This window comes from Crinia signifera, chromosome 1, assembly GCF_055691185.1.
Source record: "Crinia signifera chromosome 1, ASM5569118v1, whole genome shotgun sequence".
NCBI classification, from domain to species: domain Eukaryota; kingdom Metazoa; phylum Chordata; class Amphibia; order Anura; family Myobatrachidae; genus Crinia; species Crinia signifera.
The window spans coordinates 172,090,107-172,110,360 of record NC_139217.1 but is presented as its reverse complement, the minus strand read 5'-3'; the positions used below and the strand labels follow the sequence as shown (position 1 = coordinate 172,110,360).

Here is a 20,254-nt window from a genome sequence, read left to right as displayed (position 1 = left end):
CCATTCCATTACAAATATATTTATATACATACACACACCACACACACACACACACACACACACACACACACACACACACACACACACACACACACACACACACTAATATACCTGACACTGCACATCCAAACATCCAAATATACAAAGTAGAAATATACACTGCACAATTAGAATCTACAATGGTGTTTAATTGGTTTGTTTTAAGGTTAGGTCAGTGGTTCTCAAACTTTTTTGAACCACGGCACCCTAGACTATCAGAATATTTTTCAAGGCACCCCTAGGTCAAAAGTTTCTTGTTGATGAATTTAGAAAAAATATTAAATTAGGTAAATTATGTTTATATATCAACCTAAGGATCAATTATGTAGTGAGGAACAATATTCGCTTTTGCTTGCCACATATTTCATGATTGGCAGCCACAAACTCTGGTTTTGCCTATTGAATTTGTGCTAGACCACCAATCCAAGGCACCCCTGCAAGTGTCTCGAGGCACCCCAGGGTGCCTAGGCACACAGTTTGGGAACCACTGGGTTAGGTGATTGTGTAGCTAGTAATATCCGGGTCCAAGTGCAAACTGTGATCTGTGGAAGGGTATCCAGATGATAGGTCAACACCAAAAGGTCAACAAGTACTAGGTCGACATTGACAAAAGGTCGACGTGCACTTGGTCGACACTGGCAAAAGGTCAACACAAGCTAAAGGTAAACATGGAAAAAGCCGACACATGAAAAAGGTGACATGAGTTTTTATCCTTTTTTTCTTTCTTTGGACGTTTTACGATTCACGTGGACTATGACTGGGGGTTTGTGTTCACAGGTGTTAAAATTGCCTCAAAAACGTGAAAACTAATGTCGACCCTTTGCTTGTGATGTCCTTTTGTCAATGTCAACCTTTTGGTGCTTACCAATTGACTATCGACCTAGTAACTGTCAACAATTTGATTCACACCACTACGGAAGACAAATACATAAAATGCTCATCCCATTATTTACTATTTTTGCATTGTAGCTGACACAGTGGTTCCCAAACTGTGTTCCGTGGCTTCCTGGGGTGCCTCGGGACACTTGAGGGGTGCCCGGGGATGGTGGTCCAGGACCAAATAAAATAATTTATAGTTAACTGATTATGGGCAAAACCAGTGCTGGTGGCTGGCAATCATAAAATATGTATAAACAGAAGCGAATCTTGCCCTTTACCACATAACTAAGTATAGCATAGAACCCCAATCTACTTAATGTGATATTTATTCTGCTTTTTTTTGACCTGGGGTGCCGTGAAAAAATGACGATGCCATGATTTGAAAAAGATTGGGAACCCCTGCGTTAACGTCTTCTCAGGTATTGTGTAAGCAGTGGCGGCTCGTACCTTATTGGGGGAGGGGGGCTGCCTCTGGCCGCAGCGGCAGTACCACGACTCAAGTACCCCCCTCCCCTTGTCGCTGCCGCCGCTGCTGCCTCCTCTCCCCCGGCGCCTGTGCTTTAATGGCAGGCGCCGGGACTGGCGCATGCGCAGTACAAACAGCTGTACTGCGCATCCGCCCAGCTTCTATGGGCTGCTTGGGCAACAGCCCATAGAAGCAATCTTGGTCCCGGACAATGTTCCCTCTAATTTTACGAAGGCTGTGCGCAGCAAAAGATTTTGGCTGTGCAACTTTGGAAGGAAATATAAATTTTTGTGCGTCACAGATATATAACTGGAAAACGACGTTCAGCATTTGTGTTAACTTTACTTCCAAATTATATTAAACTTCAAAATACAGCACACAATGTAGTTAATGGGTGAAACACACATTAATTGAGTCCACAACTGCAAAAAGGGGACAGCTGCTGCTTTGTGCGCTCTGTTGTAATGTCTGTGAGCGCGCTCGGCGAGTTGTGCGCGTGCACACAGCTTAGAGGGAACACTGGTCCCGGCGCCTGTACAATATAAGCAGTGGCGGATTCAGGGGGGGGGCACCCGGGCACGTGCCCCCCCTGTCATTTATTTTGTAGCTGAGGACCAGGGCTTTCCAACGAGCCCAGCCCCGTGTCTCTAGCCCCCCGGGAACCGGAGATATCGCCTGGCAAACCTGTAACGTTTTTTCCCCATAGGATAATATGGGACCCGTCAATTCGGACCCCCACCCGGTTCCGACGGCTGCCAGTTCCCGCCCTGGCATCACAGAAGCTTGTGATTGATTTTATTCAATTCCAAATCGCTGGGACTTCAATATGATACCAGGCTGGTCCAAATCGGTCAATCGGTTCCAGAGATATTGCGTGTAAACCGATTTTTTTATTTTTGAAATGTAATTTCATGGCTGTTCATGTTTTTGAGGGCAGATTACTCTGGAACCAAACGTTCCAGTTTCACTGGACCAAAATCATTCAAAGCCCACTCAAAAGTTCTTCAATATAATACTTGTCTCATGTAAATGGGTCAGTTGGTTCCGAAGATATAGCCGGTTAAATGAGATAACTGGTTAAAGGGGGGAGGGGTGGTTTTCTCTCCCCCTCACACCATAAAATGCAGGGACTAGGCTGGTGTAAAAGGGGCCAACCTGGGAATGCATTTTCTGGTGTGAAAGGGGTATTATTTCAAATAGCCGGGACCTGCAGTGCTCTGAATACAGCCAGGCTCTGCCACTGTCAGTGGCTATAACTTCTTCCTGGCGGCGGCTGTCCCCCATTTACCACGAGCATGTATTCCCCCTTGGCAATGAGCATGTAATCCCACATGGCAACGAGCATGGAACCTCTGGCAATGAGCATGGAACCCTTGGCAATGAGCATGTAGAGAAGCAGCACTTATGTAGCATAATTTTTAATAGGCATTATGGTGTTTGGCATAACACATAATGGACATAATGGCGTGTAACTTAACGTGTAATGGTATGTATGTATGTAATGTAAATGTTTAATGCGCGCCTTTGGTGGACAATGTCCCTGTTTATGAAGTGTATTGTGAATTTTGGCTTTATCTGTGTGGCATTATGTGAATTCTGGCTCAATCCATATGGCATTATGTGAATTTTGTCTCAATCCGTGTGGCATTATGTGAATTTTGGCTCAATCCATGTGGCATTATGGGAATTTTGGCTCAATCCGTGTGGCGATATGTGAATTTTTTCCCAATCCGTGTGGCATTATGTGAATTTTGGCTCAATCCGTGTGGCATTATGTGAATTTTGGCTCAATCCATGTGGCATTATGTGAATTTTGGCTCAATCCGTATGGCATTTTATGCATTTGGCTCAATCCGTGTGGCATTATGTGAATTTTGACACAATCCATTTGGCATTATGTGAATTTTGGCTCAATCTGTGAGTGTTATTATGTAAATTTTGGCTCAATCCATGTGGCATTATGTGAATTTGACACAATCCATGTGGCATTATTTGAATTTTGGCTCAATCCATGTGGCATTATGTCAATTTTGGCTCATTCCATTTGGCATCATGTGTAAGGGGCAAGTATAATGGGGTCTAGTATTTTGTTGCATAATGTGTAGAAGTTGTATATGGTGTTGACACGCCCCCTGTTGAGTGGCCACACACCCTTTTCCAGAGTGCGCCTTTGGCGCGCGCACAACTACATCCTTCACTTTTGTCGCCATGGTGGGCCTGCGTACTTTAAATGCCAGAGCCTATTTTTAATTCCATTCCCACCCTCTCCTGCCGCTCTCTTAGCATGTACACTGGCACCACTAACACCGCCCCTCCCCCACCCAAACCCTTTTTTATCATGGTGCCCCCCCTGTCATTTTATCCTGGATCCGCCCCTGAATATAAGTTACAGACACTGGGACCAGCGCGTGTGCAGTACTGATATAGGTACTGTGCATGCGCAAATCGCCGTTTTTGCACGGCAGCCCGCACAAAGGTGTCCCGGAGGGAGAGAACACCTCCCAATGGGACTGACTTTGTGACTGGCAGGTCGGACTTCCCATTGGAAGTCACTGCCAGTCACAGTGAAACCAGTGCAGTCTCACAGGCTGCATCTGGCTTCACTACAGTGGCGGATTTTACCTGGGAGGGGCTGCAGCCCTGCAGCCCATAGGTAAAAACCGCCACTGCCCTGGTCATGTCACATCAAGTAGCCACACTGCCACCTATGCCTATGATGCCAGGAGCAGTCCTGTGGAGAGAGGAGCTGTTGGCAATAGCAGTGGCAGCTCCAGCACAGTTAGACAATGTCCCAGATAGATGTAAAACTGCAGCTGTTCTTACCGCTAGGATGTTAGTTGCAGGATTCTACTCATTATACTACTGAATGGAGAAATTAGAAAATTGCTGGACATGAGAATCCCCTTTGCAGGCCCATCCCTTTCTAAGTACAGTAAAGAGTACATACCATCCTGAAAGGTATCATTTATAGTAACTGTGGCCTGATATGGTTTGGTGAGTTCAGCCCCTTGGGCAGAGCTGAGGAACACAACAAATGTCTCTAGTCCTTCAATCACTGGGCGCTGTGTGTCATCAAGTATTGACAGTGTGCAATGCTGTAATGTAGAAGGAATAGACATTTATATACTGTATCCTTCTTATGCCAAGCATCAACTTTACTACACTTGTTAACTGCCAAGAAACATAAAATAAAAAAAATAAATGGTGCTACATCACTCACATTATGTAACACGCATAATTAAGTCTGGTTTATTGGTTTTCATTACAACAGTCTCAGCTAAAACATATAGCAACATATATACATTATGTATCCAGCATAAATAGCTTACATCCTGGGGCTTAATTGATACCTCAGGTATTAGGGATACATTTACTAAAGCTTCTAAAAATCCGAAGAGGTAATATTGCCCATGGCAACCAATCAGATTCCGTATATTATTTATTTATTGTATCCTAGAAAATGATAGACAGAGTTTGATTGGTTGCTATGGGCAACATCACCTCTTTTTATTTGTTAGAAGCACCCCTTGTACTGTAGTAATGATGCCATATGTGACATTGTTCATACATGGGTGTGTTTCAAATTCAACAAAAAAAATCAATTAAAAAATATAGGTGTGGTCATACAGGCCACTATCACTCCATAATATTCTACACAACACCCTTCACAATTGCAGTAATAACTAATGGGTGTTAAAGGCATATTACACCAATTCCCTAAATCAGGACATGCTTTAGCAACAATTTAGGACAAAGACGAGGAAAGTAGAACATACATGTAATAATAACACAGGATTAGGTCATGCTGGCATTTATGCAAATATTTTTTATGTATCCAAACAAATTCATGGCTAGCTGGAACGGGATATGGCCATTAGGTCTATAAGCATTGGGTCGTCAGTCATTAGGTCATTGCATTTAGGTCGACATGCAGGAAAGTCGACATGACTGTTGGTCGATATGGGTTAGGTCAACAGGGTCATTAGGTCAACTCAAGCATTAGGTGGACACGGGTAAGGTCGACATGGGGAAGGTCAACATGGGGTTTTTCACTTTTTTTGAGCCCATATGCAGTATTTCATGCCCTACCATCCACTTAGCGGGGGGGGGGGGGGGGGGGATAAAATAGTGCGCCAAGCTAGCACATGGTTTTAAAACTAACATTTTCTCTGGAAGTGTGTGTAGCTCCCCTGACTACATAATGCAGCGAATAACAGGAAGAGGGGGCAGAACAAAGTGCAGCATTACTCATAAGGTGTGTACACACAGTGCAACTTTAGCTATTGATTTTGACTATATAGTAGTGGGTATATCTGTATCTCCTGCTCATACACTGTTGTTGTTACATATAAATTGATTAGACACTTTGGGGTAAATTTACGAAGATGGGAGTTCTACTGAAGATGGGATGTTACCCATAGCAACCAATCAGATTCTACTTATTTATTTAGAACCTTCTAGGAGATAATATATAGAATCTGATTGGTTCATATAGGCAAAATCCCATCTTCAATAGAAATCCCACCTTAGTAAATGTACCCATTTCTACGTTATGTGTTCATATTCTACAGCACTAAGACAATGGATTATATTTAAAGAGCTATTTAAAAATTATTTTAATGGCATTAGAGGTACACACAGTGCAAAAGAGCTATAAGTCTTTGTCCACCTCCCAAAAACAGATTATATTAAAGTGCTTAGGGTTATGACTGGCATAGGAAAAGGTAACTTTATTTAAATGCAATGCTAAACCAGTGTAGGATACAAGTTATTTGAATAGTTTTGCCCTGTTAACCCATTGAGATTCTTAGTGATTGGGATCTTGCTCACAATATTATTAACACTGTAGATAGAAAGCAAAACTACATGCTTGCAAAATTGAGAGTGAGGACTCTAAGGGTATATATGGTATTCTAACAGCTTACCTCTACTGTTTTACCAGGTCTAAATTCTATTTTCTTAGAGCTGGGAACATAGTCAATCCCTGGAGTAGCAGATGGAGGATCTGAAGGGCGAGTGGCACACCATACAGATGTTGGTACTGAAAGGTCAGGTCCATTACGAATAACTGGTATCTCAATGAAGCCTGATGAACAATATCAGAACATTAATAAGATTACCCAACTGAACAGGTTTAAAACACATTGCACTATGAATTATGCTTTAAAATTGTTAATGTGTAATGCACTCCTTTATATATATATGTGTCCAGAGACCGGCAAACACCACTGCACAGACGCTTTGAAACGACTTTGCTGGGTGCCCTCACTGTAGTAGATAAACAGCATGCAGGGGGGTGGTGCGGAACTCATCACAGAATAATAACATAAGGTACACAATGATGATTGTACACCTTATGTTGACCAGACCTAAATGGAATAAAATTGGTCCTTTTTTTCACCTGCAATGGTAGTCCCTGAGTGCCCGCGCTTTTCCTATTCTACATAGAAGGCTTGCTTGGCATCACCTCCAGTGGTTGGCTCCGGGGCAAGGTACTGTTCTCAGCTCGAGTAATACCTGTGGGGCAGATTTATTAAGCTTGGAGAAGAGATAAACTGGAGATAAAGTGGAGAAAAGGAAAAAGGAGATAAAGCACCAGCCAATCAGCTGTGTTTGAAAAAGACAGTTGGGAGTTGATTGGCTGGTGCTTTATCTCCTTTTACCTTTTCTCCGCTTTATCTCCAGTTTATCTCTTCTCCAAGCTTAAAAAATCTGCCCCTGAGTGACCATTCTTAATCTCTGTCTCTCTCTCTCTCTATTGATTTGTCTGTCACTTGGTCCATTTCCTGGGATACACTGCTCTCTCTCTCTCTCTCTCTCTCTCTCTCTCTCTCTCTCTCTCTCTCTCTCTCTCTCTCTCTCTCTCTCTCTCTCTATATATATATATATAACTATTATATATTAATTCTAATAACAACAAAGAAGAGTAAAATTTTATTTTTAAGAATATATACACACATATATAATACACTGCCCAGGTATATTACATTTAAGGCTTGACGCTCAGTCAGACACTAAGCACACTCAGTGCCACTATACATGCAGATGCATCCGAGTCCCAGTAGTTAAAGCACAAAAATTGAGAATGAACGTAGACACAGGGCGTGTGCATTTTAGTGAGCGTTTATAGAAGATATGAGAGGAATAACTAGGCAGATGGGGACGTGTCTCAAACAGTTGCTGTATCTAAAGATGCACAACCCATCACACAGGACAGAATGCCCTTCTCACAGAACTGGTGCTCATTTCAATGGTGCGTCCGATAATGCATTATACACTTAAAATGGACTATGAACACAATTGGCTACAACATTAGTATAAAGACACAGATGGGCCTGGGCCACAGAGAGCTAGGTCTGGCCCATGTACTTTTTGGGGGAGTGGCCTAATCACAGGTGGCATGAACACGCCCTCTTAGAGGAAATAAATAGAATATATTAGCAACGATGGGGGTGGGGGGATGGGGGTGTCAGTGTGATCCTTCCTCATTGCACAAGCAGAGGGGGCTGCCACCACCGCGAGGCCTCTTTGTTTATTTTGGACTTTCACCTTGCCTTGTAAATTACTTCAACAGTAATCATGAAACCACAAAGAGATCTACAAATATACATATACTTACTAAGCACGTTCATATAAAGTCATGAGACTACTAGTATTTTGAAGCGAAGGCTAAATTATACCTGCATCCTCGCTGACTGTAAAGGTGGCATTCCCTAAGAAGACCATTGAAGCATCATTGGGTCCTTCAATGACAATCCTGGCAGTAGCAATGGTGCCAATTCTCGCATTCTCAGACGTGTCAGCCAGAACTATCTCAAATTCTTCTTCATCTTCATATTCACTGTCATCGATTACTTTGACATCACAGGTGGACATTGTAACTCCAGGGCCAAAGATGACACGATTTTCATTGGTCATACCCCTTGACTTAAAATCAGATCCTGATTCCAGGGCATAAAGACTGCTGCCTTTGGCGGATTTTGGTACCGTATAGCACAGCGCAGAAACAATGCTTCCTGGGTCCCCTGTTAAAAATATGGTGCAATCACTTGTCAGTTCTCTGCAGATTTCTACATAAATGTAGCACTTTTGCTACTCAATACTATTTTGTTTAGGAAAACAATTCTAAATAATATTACAAAGCTTTAAAACGTTATACAGGTAGTTTAAAAAAAAAATCCGCTGGGAAAAAAATCTGCAATCAAAAGTCATTTTGAACTAGCTATAGATACAAAACAACAGAAAAAAAATAAATTGCATAGAAAAAAAATCATAACAAAGACCAAACAAGAAAATAAAAAGTAGTGTTTCGAGTAGACGAAATTACTATGTTAGATCACAGTGCATTGTTAAGCTACAAGACTCTTTGCTTGGAACAGTGCAGATATCTATAATAGATTGCTGCTTCTATTTAGGTATTTCCATTAGATCTGACAGTCACCGGCATACAGTTAATAGAAAATGAAACAAATGAGCTGCACAGCCAAAGCAATCACAAAGCTGTTTATTGATACATCAGCATGCAGCAAAGTTCGGGAATATCCATTGTCTCCAAACTTTAATGGAACTTGCAATGAAGATTTCTGAATACGGCAGTATTTCTGCTTTACTTGAAAAATGTTACAAAATGAAATATGCAGCCTTTGCAGTGCAAGGGCAGAAGTTCTAAGCTGATAGGAATCAGGCGTGTTTGACTTACTGCGGAGAACTGACTGTCAGCATGAAAGTAAAGGGATCCTTCCACTAGTGTGTAGGGCCAATCATATTTTGTTTGACAGGGATACTGCTACTATTACTAAGACATGAATGCAATGCTTATGGTTCTCAACATGGGTCTATTTGAACACTATCAGGGGCGTAACTTTAGCACCGCAGCCCCCGCCACCGCGGGGGGGGGGGGGGGGGGCGCTGTGCATGTGGGGGCGCCGGGGGCTGCGGTGCTATAGTTAAACCCCCCCTCAATCCCCCACAGACTTACCTATCGCGCTGGTCCCGGCGGCTCCGTTCTTCTGCTGAGGACCACCACAAAATGGCCGCCCCCATATAGCTCACAGTTCTCTGAAACTGTCTGCTGTATGGGGGCGGCCATTTTCTGGTGGTCCTCAGCAGAAGAACGGAGCCGCCGGGACCAGCGCAATAGGTAAGGCTGTGGGGGATTGAGGGGGGTTTGCATGGGCGGCGGGGTAGGGGTAGGGGTGCTCGGCAGGGCAGCGACGGGGAAGGGGGGCGCCCCCCCCTAATGGCGGGGGGGCGCCCAAAACGTAGCTACGCCACTGAACACTATTCAAAATAGCTGAAATATCGAAAGCTGTGTAATTCGCAGCTTTGCGTGTTAAATATGTGCTGCCCGATTTCCTTGCATGCATGCAAATAGATGTTTAGCATAAACATCCATTCACAGCCTTGCGTGTGGGGACAAAATCATTTTGCAAGCTCTTCCAGATCTAAGACACCTCTCTGGTGTCTTAGATCTGCAGGCTCCCTGTATGGGAAGAGGGCGATCAGCTGAAATATTCTGACGTCAGCTGTCCACCACCCACGTCACGTGTCAAATTGCTATGGGAATGCCCTGCGTTTTCCCATGGTGCTACTCCTCGCCGCTGCCCCCCACCCACACTGCTAGGTGCGAACAAGACAGCGATTAAGCAATTTGCATCGGCCACTTGCATAAAGCAGCTGCACATGCGCAGTTGCTGACCATCCGCAGGGGAGGGTGGATCTGAATAAGGCCCTTAGTGTAGTAATATGAGTGCACTTAGCTACCAGTAAATGCAGCAGAACATATGAGTAGCTATGTGACAGCCTGGGCATAGATCTCTAAAGGTAGATTATTTTTATTATCTCTACAAAACCATAGTTGTGACTGTGATACTAGTATATGCAAAATATTTATTTAGCTGTGTTGTCCATTAGAATACTTGCCACACAGCACATTCATGATGGATTCACCTATTATAGACTTCAAAGATTTATTTTTAGCTTATACACTGTAGAACAGTGCATACAGTCAGCTACACATAATGGTGCTTAATCTACCTGTTATTCACTGCATACTCTAGAAATATATTAGCGTTAAAATCTTAATCCATTGCCAAACTCCACTTTAAGGCCAGTTGTCAGACATTGCTGTTCAATACAACCCTACACAGCTGATGTTACATGGTATCCGGTCGAAGGATCTACTATGTCTAGATCTACCATGTTATGGTCGATCATGCTTAGTCAAACCCGTCTAGTTAGACGCCTAAAGATAGTCTTTACTTTACTCTCCAAGTGGACACGGGAGCAGGGCCGGCGCCACCACTAGGCAGCTCTAGGCATTTGCCTAGGGCGCCGGCACCTGGAGGGCGGCAGTTCGCCCCTCACCCCCTGCACTGTGGTACCTGCGTAAAAAAAACTTCTGTCCCCGGCGTCCCTGCTGAGTGCTGGTGTAGGGGTGTCCGTGCCGCCGGGGGAGCCTGCGGCGCTGTTATCGTGTATACGCTTGTCGCGCCCGGCGGGGTCCCTACAGAGCATAGAAAATAACGCCGCGCGCATAGCGCTAGTTATTTTCTATGCTCTGTAGGGACCCCGCCGGGCGCGACAAGCGTATACACGATAACAGCGCCGCAGGCTCCCCCGGCGGCACGGACACCCCTACACCAGCACTCAGCAGGGACGCCGGGGACAGAAGTTTTTTTTACGCAGGTACCAACCAAGACCCCCCCCCCCCCCCCCCCCCCCCCCCCCCCGGCCGGCACCGGGGCGCCCCCACCCCGACTCGCCTGGGGCGCTCCGGTGCCTTGCACCGGCCCTGCACGGGAGCCTGTTTTGATTGACACGCTACCATGTGTGTACTGCCAGGGGAGCGATTTTTTGCACTGCTTATGCACGTAGTCATTTATGCTTTTGGTGGACTCGCAGCTTTGCAGACTTGTGAGTCAACCAGAATAACCTCCACAGAGTGAGATTATAATAATGCATCAAGCGTAGCGAGGCACAGTCCCCGAAGCATGGCAAGCAATTTGAAGGGACATTGTGTACATATACAGTAACATTTGGCACCAATTTTTAAAAAAAAACCTCATGTTGACCACGCTCCCATCGCTCTAATGCTGGTGTCTAACTTTCCTTACTGTCGATCTAGACGCAGTCGACTATTTTTAGGCATCTAACTAGACGGTTCGACGAAGAGTGGTCGACCATAACATGGTCAATCTAGACATCATAGATCCCCTATACCATAAGATTAGAGCGAAAGGGGCAATATAGCCATCTTGGCTGCTTCACAAAAAGCAGTTGTAAGCAATCATAACTATACATACACTAAAGTACAAGACTGACAATATGCCCTATGACCTGTAGCATTAGCATTGTAGAAATTGCTGACAGTGAAGTGAATGGTATTTTGCATAATAATGTACGGTTTCTATTTCCAGCAAAGGAGAATAGCGGTGATTACACTGTTAATGTTATAGAACTCCATTCAGAAATTCTCGCCATTTAAGCGCACAATAATGACTGCAAAGTGGCTATTATAGAAATATATTAAGACATCACTGGCTTTTATGAACGACACTGGCAAAGGAAGGTAGCCGGGGAAAGCTGGAGAATTATTTTTCTTAATAATAAATTTGCTGATCAAGGTGTTTAAAATCGCAATGCACAGAAGTAATAGAATAATGTGCACTATAGCTATGCTGAATCAGCATATCTGTATCATACCCATACAGTCACACAGTAAGTCACCATAGCTACAGTACAATCTAATTCAGCATAATGTCCTGGATACCTAACAGTAATTCATAACTGAGGCTTCATCTAATCGCTGCTTAATATGCTATGCAAAATAATATACTTCCTCAAGTAAATGAATGTTCATTTACTATTGCAAGAGTGATAAAAACAGAACACAGCAATGTAAGGTCAAATAAAGGTAGTACTGTATCAGAGAATGACGGTGATGTATCTACAATGGGTAGGCTCTTGAATCAATGAGACTACCGTGTGTACGAGACTTTACACTGCTCACCATGCACCTAGGGGTTTGCCCATCATTTTCTACTGCCCTTTTTTTAAATGTTACCCCTCCAGCCGCCCCCTGCTGGCCCTCTCCCTCCCCTACCTGTGAACGCCTCGGCGAGTGTGATACTCGGCAGAAACGTTGGCACAGGGGGTCTGCACATACGCAGATGCACCATCGGGATGTTCTGTGTATTGTATGGAGGTCATTAAGAAACTATAAGTAGCTTTTGTAGGTCAGTGGAATGCTCTGTGTACTGTATTACAGTTGTATGGTATTGTGAAATGGAGGATTTCTAAAAGGGGTAGAGAAAGGGAAAGACATGGGGTAAATACAGAGGAAGAAAAATCAGCATGGCTCAAAGATACACAGTACGTTCTTTAGGATAAAAGATTTCATTTTTAAAGCTTTTCATACGTCCAAAATATTAGAAATAAAATAGTAATATATTTTTAAATCATTAAAATGACCATTTGAAGATTTATAGATTATGGAAGCTATTATAAATCTTGAACCAACTTGATACAGTTCTGAGTTGGTCTATATCTATGCAACTTGCTTAGAACATAATCTACAGCAGTGGTTCTCATCCTCGGTCCTCAGGACCCCCCAACAGTTCACGTTTTCCAGGTCTCCACACAGGATCACAGGTGAAATAATTAGCTCCACGTGTGGATCTTTTAAAAAGTGTCAGTGAATAATGAGTGCATACCTGCCGGGTGAACTGTAAAACGTGAACTGTTGGACCGAGGTTGAGAACCACTGATCTACAGCAATCTTCTTTATCAGATAGAAACAAACCTTTTCTCTCAATAGGCACCGATAGGACATCAGCACTCTCATTGGCGCGGTATATCTTCTTATCAAACTGGAGAGTGGGCTCATCTTCTGTGTCATTAATGTTCACCGTGGCCTTAGTGATCTGCCCTAGAAGGGCATAGGCTGGCATGCTCAGCTCCACTGTAAAACGTTCAATGTTCTCATAGACCTGGTCATTATTAATGATGATAGTACAAGCTTTGCTGTCCTCTCGCTCATCAAACTGCACCTGATACAATAATACATATTAGATATACACTAAATACATCTATATGCAGATAGATACGGACATTTTCCCTTTAAATAAAATACACAGGCACAGACTTCTCTTTTCATCTTGAAGAGTCTTCTGAAGTGCTTCACTGCCCTCATTCCAGTCTCTTAGCAGTTGTTGTCATTTCAATGCTATTTTAAGTACCCTAATTATACCCACTCAAAGTTTTTATATGAGTTTTTAGGCAAGCTGGTATTTGGCCGTAATGCATTCATATAACAAAGAACAAAAGATAATTATACAGAACACAATAAAGCGTCAATATTTCAGACACTAAGCAGAAAGTAAATTGTTGCTGTACAAAACTCACTGTTATATGTATCCTATAGTTTATCAAAGACAGTATTTGAATTTTTGACAATGAATAAATGAATGCTTAATCAAATGTTGACACATGAGCTGTACTGGACAGCTGGAAATTATGTATTGGAAATTACAAAGACATTGGGGTAAATTTACTAAGATGAGAGTTCTATTAAAGATGGGATGTGGCCCATAGAAACCAATCAGATTCTACTTCTTATTTATTTAGCACTTTCTGAGGCCATGGGTTTGATTCCCCGGTACTTGTGGAGTATCACGGCTCCCACGATGGCCATCGCACATGAAAAAATCGCATCGCATGCGATTTGATTGCATGCGATCGCATGCGATTTTTAACAGAAAAGCATCCAAATGCATTGAAATTAGTATGAAACATGTTCAATGGCCCCCAAATGGCATTTTTGAGGCTGTACCACCCCCACTATCAACGCAAACCCGAAGCGTGGCGAGCGCAGCGGTACGCGTCCTACAACCTTTTCATACCCCCACTATCCACGTCGGTGTGGAGTTGAGAATAGAAAGTGTGGCGAGCGCAGCGAGCCCGAAGCGGGCTTCACAGGTGTCCGCGTCCCCTCGCGGGGCTCGCTGCGCTCGCCACACTTCGGGCTCGGTGGCTCGCTGCGATGCCATTGCATGCGCTTTTTTCACACACAGCAAAAAACTGCAAAAATCGCATCCCATCGCATGCCACTATATATGGCATGCGATGGGAGCCGTGATAATCCACAAGTACCGATTCCCCACATAGCCCTAACTGTGCGGAGTTTGTATATTCTCCCTGTACTTGTGGTTGTTTTCTCCGGGTACTTCGGTTTCCTCCCACAATCAAAAAATATACTGGTAGATTATTTGGCTTTCAACAAAAATTAACCCTAGAATGTCTGTATGTGCGTGTACATGTGGTAGGGAATATAGACTGTAAGCTCCACTGGTGCAGGGACTGATGTGAATGTTCAAATATTCTCTGTAAAGCGCTGCGGAATATGTATGTGCTATATAAATAACTGGTAATAAATAAATAACATCCCATCTTTAATAGAACTCCCATCTTAGTAAATGTACCCCACATACAGTAGTCTATCACTCTCAAAAGTCTAGAAGCCTTACCCATAGCTACAGTACATACAGCATGTGGCAAAGGGTATTTATTCATAGTAAAACATAACTACATTAAAACATGATATATCTAATGGCTAACTAGAAAAAAAGAAAATTTTTCAGATACTGATGTTCAACAAGTTTCTTGTTTTACACAGATTCGGGAGTGGTTTTTCAATAAAGCAAAGATAGTAACCTCCCCTCAGGTGGCAGGTTGTACAGCGCAAACATTATGACCATTACGTGTGGCTCAGTAGGCTGACTGAGGTGTAGCCTGTAGTACTGTTCCAGATCTTGGGACCCTATCCTTCGGGAAAGCCAAATTCCAGTATCTGGAACAGTACAACAGGCTACAACCCAGTCAAGTTTATGGACACCCACCATTTCCAGTTTACTTAATCTTTGGATTTATCAATTGGGGATTATCATTTACCATCAAGGGAGCATCATAGAAACAAGCAGGACTACATCTAAGTACAGTATACCATTTTTTTCCATAGTCCTTCAATAGCCGATTCCATAATGGAGTTTATTTCAATTGATTGATTTTTCATGTTATTAATATTATTTTATATGCATCAATATATTTTTTATGAAATTAATGTTTATTTTATACAATAAATCTTTCTTTGTGTTAATGTAATACCCAATTGATCAACTTTTAATAGTCTATAGCGCTCCATCTTTATCTTCTTTGAATAATGTGATCTGTTAATTTATGATGCCGCAGACACATCCTGAGACATAAATGGACTGGGGCCTGTGTACAGCATAGTACAGAAAGATTCACGAATATGGGAAGAGGCGGACCCACACAAATACGGTAACTTGCACATGGGCCCCTTCCATTCTTAACCCCCCCCCCCTTAAAGTTAGTTTTAAAGTAAATATTTACCTGTCCAGCATATTCCACATAGTCCTGTTGCCCTGGTCTAGAGCCCACACTGGAGCTGGATGTGGCGGTTCCCTGTTCTGTGCGGCATAATACTATTGCGTATTGGTTGAGGTTACCGGTCCTCTTTACAGTCACGCTGATGGATCCCGCCTGTTCACTCACATTGTAACTGTTAACATAAAATACCTTTGTCATTAAACAGTTCTTCTTTGCACCAATACTCTTCATAACCTAACCTCCCATATCCTCCATATATGATCCCTGCACCAAAGAGCAGCACAATATACAAATAAGGCAATAAGCATAAGGACATTTAGAAAAACTTAATAGAAGTCAAAAAAGTTATACTCTCTAGTTGGTGCTATAGAACTTTTGTAACGTGTCTGAGGTGGATACCAAAATGTGCAATCGCTTTATAATAATGCTATGATATAACTATCAATGTTTGTGTGGGTAGCACAGTGGGTAGCAATCAGAGATTGAGCCTGACTAGGGCATCATGGGGAACTATACCCTAAATATAGGAAGAGCTTATTTATTGTGCTGCATTTGGTCAATAAAACATTGTTATATCTGCCTGCGCCAATAATAAAGAAAACACTAAAGCCCATGCGATTTTGGCCCGATATCACCTGATTCTGCACTTTAAGACGATAAATCAGGTGAAATCGACCCAAAATCTAATGTGTGTGTGTGACATCTGATCCAATGCGCAGCCCGGTGTGCATCGGACTAGATCAGGAGGTCAGACAGACTGCACATAAGATCATGTCTGACCTGGCATCACCGTGGTAATTCACCCATGACGTGGGTGTCGCAGGCGGGCAGCTGACGTTGCCGGAAGTTAGCTGCCCACCCTCTTCTTGTACCAAGGTGCCACATATCTAAGTCACCAGAAAGTGACTTAAATTTGTAAACACCTACTAAATCCACCTATCTAACCTAATTTCGTCCATGCACGCAACATCCGTTGTTTGTGCGTGCTGCATTTAGTTGACTCGCAAAGCTGCAAATTTTGCAGCTTTGCGAGTCAATCAGAATGACCTCCATAATGAGGAGAGCAGAGTCACGGTAACTAGGAAAGCAGTGATAAGTGTATAAGGATGATGTGGGAAGCTCAAATCAGCACATGGGGCAAGATGTAACAATCTTCAAAAAGTGATAAAATGGAGAGTAAACATCCAGGCAATCAGCCCCTAACTGCCATGTTACAGTCTGGACTTGAAAAATGATATATATGAGCTAATTGGCTGGTTGTTTATCACTCTCCCCTTTATCACTTTTTGAAGCTTGATACATCTGGCCAAGTGTATGGGTTCTGCATGCGTACATGGCATCATCATCACCTCCTCCACTTCTCATATCAGGCCCATGCACATTTCCATCACCAGTTCCAATAGGCCTGTAATCCGGCCCTACCTCTGTGATTTACACATGTATACGCAGTACAAAATTAAGCTTCCTCCTTGAACTGAAAGATAAAGGTGTGTCTACAATTTTGTGTATAATTTAATGGAAGTGTCTACTTTTCTTTATACTATATAATTAAAGCACCTATGAGGGGAATTTAGGTGTTGTGTGTGACAGATGACACTAGATAGCACCCGATTTCAAGTGTTGCTCTGTTCAGGCATGCACAGCTGCAATTGATTACATTACTGCTGTGTTGTTCTGTCATTTTGCCGGGCTGGTAACTATGAATTCATATCATCAATTATTTTATACAATTCTCTTGAGATTTAATATAAGAATTTAAATGATCAGCTTCACTGTAGCATAGAGGCTCATGCCCACTGGCAATAATTGCATGTGTTTTTTGGACACCCCAAAAAATTACTTCTATTGCCAAAAAACACCACCTCTTTTGCGGTTTTCTAATGCTATGTGTCATACCAATTTCTGAATTGGGATATGTTCTGACCACCCATGCAGGTAAATGTATAGGGTACACTTACAGGGAGACTGAAAAGTGAGCATTAAAGGCTATAGAATTATTTGGTACTTGTGTAGTTTTACGGCGACAGCTACGTAGTAAGGGTAGCATCCCTTTTCGGCGTTGTGTTCCCGCGACCAGCATAGTCAGTCAGAAGAAGCATGCTGTGTTCCCGCGACCAGCATAGTCAGCGTAGGCAGTACGTAGTCAGTGTCCCTGTCAGAATCGGCGTAGTGTTCCCACGACTAGCGTAGTCATCGTAGTTAGTCAGAACTAGCATCCCTGTCAGAAACAGCATCTTGTTCTAGCATCGTAGTTAGTCAGAAGTAGCGTTGTCGTCATTACTGTCTCATACATGTATGACATGGCAGGTGTGAATGTGTTCCTGAAACACCCCCACCATCCACGCCAGCCCGAAGCGTAGTGTCCTCCTGACCTTTTCATACCCCCACTATCCACGTCGGCATGGAGTTAATTTTAAAAAGTGTGGTGAGCACAAGGGGATGAGAAGTAATCCGCGCCCGCTCGCCACGCTTCGGGCTCACCACACTTTATGAAATCAACTCCACGCCGACATGGATAGGGGGAGTATGAAAAGGTCAGGAGGACGCGTAACGTGTTCGCTCACCACGCTTTGGGCTGGCGTGGATGGTGGAATAAACAAGGTCGACAGCTGTTACGTGTACAAGTGTCATTGTCAACAGGTTTAATAGTGTTTTTCACGCTGCACCCCTATGTACCCCTATACCCATCTAAATTTAGATGCTAGAGCGTCTAAATTTAGATGCACCCTTGTTAGCGGTTTGCAGAGCGTAAAAATTTAGATGCTAGAGCGTCTAAATTTAGATGCACCCTTTGTTAGCATCTAAATTAAGATGCTACAGCGTCTAAATTTTGACGACCCTGCTGATGCTGTACTTTTAGTGTTTGTTAGCGGTTTGCTGGGGTGTATACTTTAGACGCCCCCTTTGTTAGCGGTGTGCTGGGCTGCTATTTCTCTGTGGAACTACAAGTGCCACAATGACCTGTCACCGCAGGGCTGCCGCGGAGTTACTACGCTGACAACGTAGTTCAAGCTGCCGCCGTGACACTACACAAGTAAGGCAGTCGTTGAACTACGCTGATAACGTAGCTTCAAACAAACTAAGCGTAGTGCTACTGCCGGGGCTATGCTGATAACGTTGGATTCAAACTTAGCATAGAGCTGTCGCCGTGAAACTACACAAGTACCAATTATTTTTTATTACTAGTAGTGTTAAAAAGCCTAATACCACTTCAATGTGTATGACGTTAACTGTTTTGCAGAATTCCAACAAGATAACAGAAAAGACTATAACATAATTTATGTATGATCTTGCGAATGACATTAAAAAAACCGCTCTGTGTGGCATAATATTCCATGTAGGACATTGCTTTTATTCTACAGGAAATGGTGGCTGTAAATTTTATGAAGCCCAAACCGTATGGAAAACACATATTTCCTGTTAAATTGTTATTTGTTCTCAGCAAGGTCTTATCTCTATGACAAATGACAGCTTCAAGTACCAAGAGCACATCTTGTGATTCCTAACATGTTCTGGTTTTAACTGAGAAGAAAGAACTTCTTGGAAGGTGGCATAAGGGAGAACGAGTAATATGTATGTACCTTACTGCTTTATTAGCTCTCCACTGTAACACCCAAAATCTAATGAATGTGTTATATCCTGATAGCTCATTACACGACCACAATTTGATAAGAACCTTTGTTACAGTACTTTCAGACCATCTATTTAGCCTAAAAAGTATAATCCATCAGTTTCCTATGTAAACCTCCTCCAACAGTGCTCATTCTAACACCCTGCACCTTTCGAAACCTGCACAGTTCCCATGTCCTGCTTGAGGGGTCACTGTCTGCTGTGATGTCTCTATCAAATTGTGGCCTTTATCTCAATACAAACCAGACTGTACTGGAAGAACCAAAGCAAACAGCGACACCCTAGGTAGGGCAGGTGAACTGCACAGGTTTTGAAAGGTGCAGGGTGCTAGAATGAACACTATGCAAAGTCATATATTGAACACCTGGATGATCAGATTACATACAGACATAACAAGATGTTTCCTATAGCATAAATAAGTGAGGGAGGCTGCAGTGTTACTTATGTGTCAAACCATAGCAAATGTTTATTCATAATATGTTTACTGTTGTCTCAACTTAGTATATGGTTACTGTACTCGATACCAACATATTTATAGAATTTTATATTTATATAATTTCTAATTGTTTTATACCACCAAATATGCCATGCTACATATGTTAATCAAAACAGCTCTTTACTGACTTTTTTCAAACACAGCCTGTAACCTGGCAGTTAGCCGGTGATTGGCTGGACGTTTATCTCTCTTCATCACCCTTGCATTTATCTCTTGTTAAAGCTTAATACATCTGCCCAATGTACTTTATTAAGGATACCATTGTGTGTTCTTTTAGTTTTTTGGTATCTTTATAACTGACAGAAATAGTTACTGTCAAACATGTATTGAATCCC

The 20,254-nt window shown here is 42.8% G+C and overlaps 1 protein-coding gene across 3 annotated transcripts in view; it reads right to left on the bottom strand.

Annotated features, from left to right (window-relative positions):
• Positions 1-20,254, bottom strand: part of FRAS1 (Fraser extracellular matrix complex subunit 1) — a 460,024-nt gene that overhangs the window by 26,063 nt on the left and 413,707 nt on the right. For all 3 annotated transcript variants that reach the window (XM_083177073.1, XM_083177084.1, XM_083177093.1), the window contains 5 exons: positions 15,797-15,965; positions 13,188-13,434; positions 8,065-8,409; positions 6,310-6,470; positions 4,332-4,479 (listed from right to left, as the gene is read on the bottom strand). In XM_083177073.1, the coding sequence (XP_083033199.1) occupies positions 4,332-4,479; positions 6,310-6,470; positions 8,065-8,409; positions 13,188-13,434; positions 15,797-15,965 (1,070 nt within the window). The remainder of the gene's footprint in view (positions 1-4,331; positions 4,480-6,309; positions 6,471-8,064; positions 8,410-13,187; positions 13,435-15,796; positions 15,966-20,254) is intronic.